Raw genomic sequence first — 9,748 nt, 5'->3', positions numbered from 1 at the left:
AGGGCTGGGTGGGAAGGGCGGGGGTCTGGTGGGAGGTAGAGAGGGAGGGGGGGGCACAGGGTGGGACACAGGAACACAGTTTGAGCTGCATCTTTATTGGAGGGGAGAAGCGGTGGGGTTTCTGGGTGTAGGGGGAGACGGGGCCTCACTCATGGTAGTGCGGCCAAGTCCGGATGATTTCATAGAGTTGGTCCCCTGGAGAGAGCGTCCGCTGCACATCCCGGTGTCCTTTGACCTCGTATGTGGGGCTCAGGGCTCCCTGAGCCACACCGCAAGCCAGCAGACTCTGGGCGGCCCTGAGGGCCCGGGGTGGGGGTGACCGCTCTGGGGGAGGCAGAGGCAGGAGTTAGGCTGCCGCTTCGTGGAAGGGCAGAGGTAGCGTGGGGCAGGGGTTCCATTTGTTCCACTCTGGCCCACTAGGGCCCAGAACCAGGTCTGCCAGTCCCCTCGCAGGGACTCAACCTTACTGTGCCTCAGTGTCCTCCCCTGTGAAAGGAGAGAGTGGTGGCACCCGCCCACAGGGCTGTGGGACAATAAAATGAGTTCTTTTAGGCCAACCCCCCCCTGCAGAACAGTGACTGGCACAGCTGAAGCCCTCAGCAAGTGTCAAGATCGGAGCTCATTCTGCCTCCTCTGCCCCCAGACCTCGGGGTCCTACCCATGAGGGCAGCAATCAAGCACTTCTTAGGTGCCAGGGACCTGGCCTAAGAACTTTTATGGAGATGAACCAATCCTAGCCCAAACGGGGGTTGAAAAGAAATGGCCATTATGCAAAGGAGGAGAGGAGGCTTGGAAAAGCAGTCAGTTGGCCAAGGTCACAGAGGCGCCATCCCCCAGACCCCATGTCTGCCCCTCCATCCCTACAGCTGGACGCTTACCCATATAGTTACCCATGAAGGAGATGCCAATGGACATGGGGTTCCAGGTGACACCCGTGTGGTCGCCCTTGATGTCCCAGCCCCGGCCCTCATACACGAGCCCATCTTCTCCAATCAGGAAGCTGCGCGGGTGGGTGGGAGGGTGGGTTTGCTGAGTGAGGGAGGGCATCCTGGGGGAGGACTCCCCCCTCCTCCTCCACTCACCCTGCTCCCTACTACTCAGGCACAATTTCGCCCAACACCCTCCCTCCCTCCCTCCCCTCCCCTCCATCATCTTCTGAAATAATAGCAATGCCTCTGGCCCCTGCCACGTGCCTAGCACAGCTCCACAAGCGCCATTTGTCACCCTCCGGGCAACCCTTGAGTCCGTACTGCCCCCACTCGGCAGAGAATCAGAGAGGTGGGGACATCTGCCTGCAGTCACACAGCCAGATAGGGGCCAGAGCCCAGATTTTCCCTCCTGGGTCCCTGGGACTCCCACCCACGTGATCCTATTCTTTGCTTCCTCCCGCCTCCCGGGAGGATTTGTTGAGCTCTTGATTTGTTGAGGCGGGTGCTGCTGTCCTCCCCATTTTAAGCTAAGGAAGCACGAGACTTAGAAAGGGAGGGGATTTGCCAAGGTCACGCCCCAGAGACCCCTGCCTCTCAGAACTCTCCACTGAGAAGTTCTTCTGCCCTTGGCCCAGCCTGCTTCCTGCTTCCTGTTCCCTGCTGGGGTACACCGAGTGACAGGATCTGGGACTCAAGCATTGGTGTCACCACCAGATACAGACCCTGGAGTCCCAGCATCTACCTCTGGGAGGTTTCCAGGCCTGGCGGCAGATCCTTAAGACTCATTTGACATGTCTTGATTGGGCGAGTCTGACTTGGCCCGTTGAAATTAACTAGAAGGTCAGCATTTTGATGTTGCAAATATCCGCTGCCTCAGCCCTCCTGCTCAAAGGGTTTCTTGTGACGTACAGAATGTTGGAACTTCAGAATCTTGGGTCCTGAATCTCACGCACAGGAGGCCAGACTCGGAATCTGGCCCGGAAGAGACTAGAAATTCCACAGTGATGCTGGCCCCCAGGACTGGGCTGGTTAAGGCCCTGCCCCAGCCCCTGGTACAGGCAATTGGCATTGGCTAGGTTTGCGTGAGATGGTTGCCTCTAATTTAAACCGTCAGCACCGCCACCAGGTGGGGACAGCGAGGAACCCTTCTTACAGGTCAAGAAACTGAGTCTCAGAGAGAGAATGTGATGTGATGAGGGAGTTCCAGGACAGATGGATCAGACTCTGAATCCTAAAATCTGAGAAAGAGACTTCAGTCTGCTTTTCTATAAGGCAGTTCAAGGCCAGCGGCTGAAGCTTTGTCTTCACTACTTCGTGGAAACGCTCAGAATCGGAACCCCGCAGTCTTGGAGGAGACAAAACCCGGGAGTTGCAGCCTCTGAACTGTGAAATCTTGAGCCAGAAGAGCTGAGGATTCCCTCGGTGGCCTCTAGACTTCCAGTGAGGTGCCCAGAGTCCCCAGCCTCACCCCAGCCCTATTTGAAGCAGTCTCGAAGGGTGGAGCCTGGCAACCTGGATTTCCAGTAAGGTGACTGGTGCTTACCGAGGTCTGAGAACCCGTCGGGTTCAAAGTTCAAAGGCTGCGGAAGCCTTTGTGTGGGACCCCCGCCTGTCACCCCGGAAAGGGAGCTGGGGTTTCTGCCTTTACCCACCTGCAGTCTGTTCTCCCCACGGCCGCCAGAGGGAGCTTCTTGCCTTTCGCGGGCTCACAGCCCTCCCGTGGCTCCCGTATACCGTGGCCCACGAGGCCCTGTGCCGTGTGTCCCAGCCCGACCCGGTCCTCCTCATTTCATGTCACTCCTCCCTGCTCCCCCCAGCCATCCTGACCTCTGCTCTTCAGGCATGACCCTCTCACTTGGCCCCCAGCCATTAATTACTCCTGCTCGGTCCCCTGCTTACCCCTCTTCCCGCACGGCCCCCGCCCCCCCCCCCCAGCCAGAGCCCCCTCGAGCCCCCCTGTTTCTTTCTCCATTGCTTCCATCACCCTCTGAATTCATCTGGTTGCCTTCGCTTGTTTCCCACCTGTTCCTCCTTGTGGGTCTTGAAATCCCACCGGGCCAGATTCGCGCTGTTGACGCGTCCCGGTCCCCACACCGGCACAGAGCCTGGCACAGTGCCTAAGGGCGAGCGTCCATGAACTCGGGTGGGGGGGAGGCGGGGAGGGGGCTCCCACCGCATGCCCGGTGGCGTCCTAAGTGCTTTGCGTGTGTGTGTGTTGGCTGATTTAGTGACCAGGTGGGCCACAAAGGAGCTGACTGCAGAGCAGGGACAGGAAGCCAACGAGCAGAGAGCGCGCATCGGTGCCCGGATCTCGGCCGGCAACCAGCGGAGACTGGAGTTGGCCCCACGCTTCCCAGCCTGCTTGTCCGCCTCCCATCAAAGGTGGCAGGCTTTGTGAAGGGACTCCGGTGTAGAGGACGCCTTCTTTTGCGTTGGCGAAGTCTGTCCCTTCCTCCGGGAGGGGGGGGGGATGGGGGGGTGGGCAGAGCCTGGCCTTCCAGCCCCGCCCCCTCTTCCTCTCCCCACCCCCCCAGGCCCCTGAGGCCGCCCGCACATGCGCAGTGCTGTGCGCCGACCCTGGGGCGAAGCCAAGGCCACCGAGGGGCCGAGTAAGCGGCCCAGGGTGTCAGCCAGGCGGCTCTAGATCGGCCCGTGGCCGCTCGGGCCCGCACACCTTTCCCTACACCCGTCCCGGCTCCGCACTCACTTGTAGCCCACGTCACACCAGTTCAGCGTCCTCGAATGGTAGCTATGCAGGTTCTGCACCTGCTTCAGGCACGAGGCCGGGCTGTCGCAGTGGCTGCCCGCGGTGTGCGACACCACCACGTAGCGCACGGGGTGTTGTAGCTTCTCCCCGCACTTGGACGCCGGGGCCTTCCATTCCCTCCGGGGCACTATGGGGCAGCAGGAGCCTGGGGCTTCTTCTCCAGGCGCCCCGAGGCCGAGGCCGAGGAGAGCGAGGAGGGCCCAGGTGAGCAGCGCGCAGCGGCGGGACATGGCGGGCGGGGCGCGGAGGGATGCCTAGGAGCTCGCGGCTGGCGGGCGGGGCCGCCTTTATCTGCTGGGGCAGGAGGTAGGGAAGGCCTTGCTTCACCCCCGGGCGGGACGGGCGGGTCACACCGGACCCCAGATTCTGCTTCCTTCTCTGGCAGGGCTGCAACAGGATGCGGTGGGGGCTCGGGTCTCATCTCTCTTCCTCCCGGAGGGACTGAGGTAACAGATGCCACCCCCCCCCCCCCCCCCACTGTTTGTAACTGACGTATAAGGAGCACACATTTATGTTAGTTTCAGGCGCACAAGGTCGTGAGTCCACAATTCTGTGCCTTACTCAGTGCTCGCCACGATAGGTGTAGCCACCCTGGGGGGACGCAATGCTATTGCACTCTGATTTTTTTTTTTTTTTTTTAAGCTTATTTATGTATTTAGAGAGAAAGCGAGCGCATGAGCCTGGGAGGGGCAGAGAGAGAGAGAGAGGGAGACACAGAATCCGAAGCAGACTCCGGGCTCTGAGCTGTCAACGCGGAGCCTGATGCAGGGCTCAAACTCACGAGCCGTGAGGTCATGACCTGAGCCGAAGTCAGACGCTCAGCCGACCGAGCCACCCAGGCGTCCCCCAAAGCTCCCGTCTTAAAAACAAGTCATTCAACCTGAGGCCATTCGACCCCTGCAGCAAGCTGAAAATGTCAGTAGTGGGAAGCCCATTCCACAGCTGAGGAAACTGAGGTGGGGGAGAGAGGACCTCTCCTTGTTGAGACAGAGGACATGGGAGAGCGTGCTGGCTCACAGCCTGCATTCAAAACCAGGCTGCCTGCGTTTGAATTCTGGTCAGCTTCCAGGGCGTGGGCTCCTGCCAGTGACCCTTCTGTGGCTCAGTTTTCCCCACCTACAAGATGGGAATAATAATATGAAGTCCCTGACCAAGAGGATCCATGTGGAATTCAGTGGGTTGAGAAGGGTCGAGCCCATAGAAGGTGTCTGGCTCCTGGTGCCACCTAAGGGCCACTGGGACTCGAACTGAAATCTGCCCTCGGTGGTAAGCAACATGATTTACACGGGTGTCACCCGCAGCTCCGTCCTGCCCAGGAGGGACTCAGGGCCACTCAGTGGCTTGAGATCACCTGTTGGGGCGGAAGGCTCTCCTGGGGGCCTCCGCCCTGCGCCGGCCCCCTTTCCTAATCCTTCCTAGAGCAGCTGGCGAGTTCAGGGCTGAGTCCTTCTTTTGCTCTCCCTCTTTTCCTTTCTTCCGCTTTAGTGGCTTAAAAAAAATTTACAAAAGTAGCACGTGCTGGCTGTACCCAAACTGATACCAAATGTTTATTGTTATTAAACAGTAGTAAAGATTTTACTTTTAAATAATCGCTACACCCACCGTGGGGCTCCAGGGGCTGGAACTCGCAACCCCAAGATCTAGAGTCACATGCTCTATCGACTGAGCCAACCAGGTGCGCACCCCCCCGCCGCGGCTAAACTCACCAGCTCTGTCCACGTGAGCTCACCAATGACAGTGCGGTACGTTGTCTTCTGCCGCGTTGTCCACGCTCCGTCTGTGCTCAGATCCGTGATAGCGAAGGGCATGCCGGGCATCGCTATGCCCTTTTCATGAATTCTCTCAGCACATGCTTCTGGCATGTCTGTGAGATAGATATTACTATTCACCCCTTTTGCAGCCAAGAAAACTGAGGCCCAGAGAGGTGATCACATATGGGGAGAAGACGGTGATGCCTGGGGTCAGCCACAGGCTTCCTGGACTCCAGAGATGGAATTTTAAACCATATTCCACTTCCTGCAAACACGTATAAGACCATACACACACACACACACACACACACACACGCACACACACATACACATATATATGGTCTTATATGTGAATATATATATATGTGTGTATATATATATATATATATATATATATATATATATATATATACTTTTTTAAATGTTTGTTTATTTTTGAGACCCAGAGAGAGACAGAGCATGAGCAAGGGAGGGTCAGAGAGAGAGGGAGACACAGAATCCGAAGCAGGCTCCAGGCTTCGAGCTGTCAGCACAGAGCCCTATGCAGGGCTTGAACTCACAAACCACGAGATCATGACCTGAGCCAAAATGGGAATGCTTAACCAACTGAGCCACCCAGGCACCCCTATATATATTTTTAAATAACGGAATGAAATCATGCGCGTCACTTTGCCTTTTGTCACCTACTATCTTTGTGCATCTCGCGAGGTCAATGCAGCTAATTCCAATTCAATCGTAGTAAGAGTTGCATAGCATTTCATGCTGTGGGCTTACCATTTTGACACAATCTTTGCTTTTTTGGAGCTTTGCAATTCTTTTTCCCGCCCCCATGCTGCACAAAATGTTATCAGACATCCAGCCCTACCTGCTGAAGCATCTATAAATGATAAATATAGACTTTCTAAGTCAAAGACTGTATGTATTTAGTAGTTGTTACTAGATTGTTTCCCCCAAAGGCTGTTAAAAATCCATATTTCTATGTATTGGAGTCCCCATTCACCCCAGAAGTGGGCAATATCTCTTTGTAACTTTAAATGGCGTTTTTATAACCACTCAGGAGATTATTTTTCTATGTTTTCTGCCCGTTTGGATTTGTCTTCCGTCAATTGCCTGTTATCTCCCTTGTCCATTTGAAAAATAAATTGGGCTGGGGTGCCCGGCTTGCTCAGTTGGTGGAGCACACAACTCTTGATCTCAGAGTCATGAGTTCAAGCCCCCACGTTGGGTGTAGAGATTCCTTAAAAAAATTCTAAAAAAATAAATAAATAAATAAATAAATCGAGTTGTTTATCTTTTTGTTACCAATTTGCAAAGTGAAGAAAAGAATCCCATAACTAGTATTGTTGAGTCGTTGGGTATGTACATTTTGTGTCTCTTTTAAAAGCATTAAGGAATAGCATACATGTAGCAAAATGTACAAAGGTACTTTTAAAATATGGTTAATAGAATTAATAGCGTGAAGAACTGAGTTCCTTTTCGCACCATGAATACAGGATGTATCCAGCAGCCAGATGAGGAAATAGAGCTACATCAAAATTTTCATTTTATTAAAAATTTTTTTTTAACATTTATTTATTTTTGAGAGGCGGAGAGAGATCGAGTGCAAGCGGGGGAGGGGTGGAGAGAGAGGGAGACACAGAATGGGAAGCAGGCTCCAGGCTTTGAGCTGTCAGCACAGAGCTGATGCGGGGCTCAAACTCATGGACCATGAGATCATGACCTGAGCCAAAGTCGGCCGCTTGACCAACTAACTGAGCCACCCACGCGCCCCCACCTCAGCTAGGATTTATGATTGCATATGGTGTGAGGTAGGGGTTTAATTTGATGTCTAAATGGCTAGCCATTTGTTCTGGTGCTATTTATTAAATAGACCTGGTTTTAAATTTCAGCCCTGCCCCTTATTAGCTGGGTGGCCTTGGGCAATTAGGAGGATTTGACATCGCTGACCACATCCTTCTTGAAATGTTCACTTTCCTCAGCTTCTGTGTCGTAAGACTGTCTTGATTTTCTTTCTGCTCCTCAGCTGGTCTTTTCCTCTCCCTCTTCGACTCATTCTTCCTTCCTTGACCATTAGACTATTCTTTTTTCTGCTGGGTGATTTTCCATCCAGGTAATGGCTTCAGCCACCACTAAAATGCAAGTGACTTCTAGGTGTTTGTGTCCAGCCTGGAGTTTTCAGATGAATTCTGGAACTGTGTATCTTCCTGCCTAGTTCACACCTGGACTTAGATGCCCCACAGGGACCTCACATGAATATTCCTAAAATGGTTTATGATTTTTCTCCTCCAAAATCAGCCCTCTTCCAGGAGTTCCTGTCTAAGGGAATGACATGATTGTCTTCCAGGTACAAAAGCCATGCATCAGAGCATCATCCTTGACCAAACTGTACCGTGTCCCCTCTTGTGTTGAGTACCCCAGCCCATAGCAGGCGCCGAATATATACTGAATGACTGGTAAGTATCCAGCTCACTCCCTGGTCATGTTGCTGTTATCGCCCAAATATCTTACGAATCAGACCACCCTGGTTTATTTCCACTCTCCCCACCTGGGTCCAGTCACCGTCTCCTTGCACCTGGATTTTCTCCCACCCCCTCAGTGACTTTCCAGCATGCACCTTGGCCCCCATGAGGCCGAGGCTCAGCTCTGATCAAGCGACCCTCAAACGTGAGTCACCGTTTTCTGTGGCTTCTCACGACTCTTAGGATGGATCCCAAGCACTTCGCCACGGCCTGCCTTCAACCTAGTCTCACCCGACTCACTCCTGAGGCCCTCTTCCCCTAGCTTCCCTGCCCTTCTTGCCGCCCTTGAGGATGCTTTGACTACCCTGTCCCCAGGGGACTTTCTCCGCACTGTGTGCAAGGTTTGTTTATTTATTTATTTATTTATTTATTTATTTATTTACATTTTTAGAGAGAGAGTCTGAGAGCAGGGGAGAGGGGGAGAGAGAGAATCTTAAGCAGGCTCCACACTCAGCATGGAGCCTGACGTGGGGCTCGATCCCACGACCCTGGGATTGTGACCGGAGCCAAAATCAAGAGGCGGACACTCAACCAACTGAGTCACCCAGGAGCCCCTGTACAAGTCCTAAATGGGGAACCTTAAGAAATTCAGGAACTTTGTACCTTACCTTTAAGATTACAAAACATGAGGGCGCCTTTTGTAAAAAGGCAGGAATATGTACACATCGGATTGCTTACTAAGAATATAGTCTTTAGCCAGGTAGTGTGAAGTATTCCTGTGTTAGAATTTTATTTATTCTGTATCTTGTCAGCCTAAGAGTGAGACATGCCCTTGTGAGCATTTACAACAGCCTCAATGGGTAATTGTTACATTACCCCTAATCCTGAGAACTGTATTACTAGGGTATTTTTTAAACAGGAAATTAAATCTACCCCCTGTACCTTTTAGGACGTTGACTTTATAACTATTTAATTCACCAACTGCCTTTATTTGATCTTGTAATTAATTCAGCCATTATAAAAACTCCTCAGATTCTCTGGCGGCTAGCAAAAAAGCATTCGTCTTCGTTGTATCAATAATGAAAGAAGACTAATTAAATGCTGATTAGAGGCGCGCCTGGGTGGCGCAGTCGGTTAAGCGTCCGACTTCAGCCAGGTCACGATCTCGCGGTCCGGGAGTTCGAGCCCCGCATCAGGCTCTGGGCTGATGGCTCGGAGCCTGGAGCCTGTTTCCGATTCTGTGTCTCCCTCTCTCTCTGCCCCTCCCCCGTTCATGCTCTGTCTCTCTCTGTCCCAAAAATGAATAAACGTTGAAAAAAAAAATTTTAAATGCTGATTAGAACAAAGACAAAGTTCAAAGACAATGCAGAATCCCCCTTTTTTTTTTTTCCTTGACATTCCCAGGCCTGGAATGCTCACCTCCCCCTCACACACCCCATCCTGACTGTCCTTCTGTGTTGCCTCCTCAGAGGTGACAAGTCCCCCTCTTTGCTTTCCCCACATCAACTTCTCCATATTTATCACAAGGGTACTTATTAAGTTATCTGTACAATTATTGGGTTAGTTTCTGTCTCTCCTGCTATACAGTGAAGTCTATAAGTATTGTTCAAATCATGACACTCAAGAGAGAAAGAGGGAGCTATTGATAATTCTGCTGGGTCAACAGGCCCACATGGGCTGTCCCAAACAACCAGGATGTATAATCACCCCATTTAAAGATATGGAAGGAGCTTTTTTTTCTCTCTGTCACATACCATTATGTCCCTGATTCCTTGCACATAGTTGGTGATAAGATCACATACGAAGCCATCCTTGGTTTCTTCATCTGTGAAATGTGGTTTA

At 52.5% G+C, this 9,748-nt stretch overlaps 1 protein-coding gene and 1 long non-coding RNA gene across 2 annotated transcripts; one reads left to right on the top strand and one right to left on the bottom strand.

Moving 5' to 3' along the window:
• Positions 1-74: 74 nt before the first annotated feature.
• On the bottom strand, positions 75-3,993 carry PGLYRP1 (peptidoglycan recognition protein 1). Its single transcript, XM_045440821.1, has 3 exons — positions 3,637-3,993; positions 879-1,000; positions 75-324 (listed from the first exon to the last, which is right to left on the bottom strand). The coding sequence occupies exons 1-3, from the start codon at positions 3,924-3,926 to the stop codon at positions 146-148; spliced, it is 591 nt and encodes a 196-aa protein (XP_045296777.1). The 5' UTR covers positions 3,927-3,993; the 3' UTR covers positions 75-145.
• Positions 3,448-8,325, top strand: LOC123578164. The gene is made up of 3 exons (XR_006702254.1): positions 3,448-3,674; positions 4,082-4,142; positions 7,792-8,325. It is a non-coding gene; the product is annotated as an uncharacterized LOC123578164 (long non-coding RNA).
• Positions 8,326-9,748: the final 1,423 nt, after the last annotated feature.

Source organism: Leopardus geoffroyi, chromosome E2, assembly GCF_018350155.1.
Source record: "Leopardus geoffroyi isolate Oge1 chromosome E2, O.geoffroyi_Oge1_pat1.0, whole genome shotgun sequence".
NCBI lineage: Eukaryota > Metazoa > Chordata > Mammalia > Carnivora > Felidae > Leopardus > Leopardus geoffroyi.
This window is presented reverse-complemented; position numbering and strand designations above follow the sequence as displayed.

Coding starts and splice junctions, on each gene's coding strand:
- PGLYRP1 (XM_045440821.1), bottom strand. CDS start 3,926: ATGTCCCGCCGCTGCGCGCTGCTCACCTGGGCCCTCCTCGCTCTCCTC. Junction 1,001..3,636: donor TGGTGTGACGTGGGCTACAA/GTGAGTGCGGAG, acceptor CCACCCGCGCAG/CTTCCTGATTGGAGAAGATG. Junction 325..878: donor CTTCATGGGTAACTATATGG/GTAAGCGTCCAG, acceptor TGCCTCCCCCAG/AGCGGTCACCCCCACCCCGG.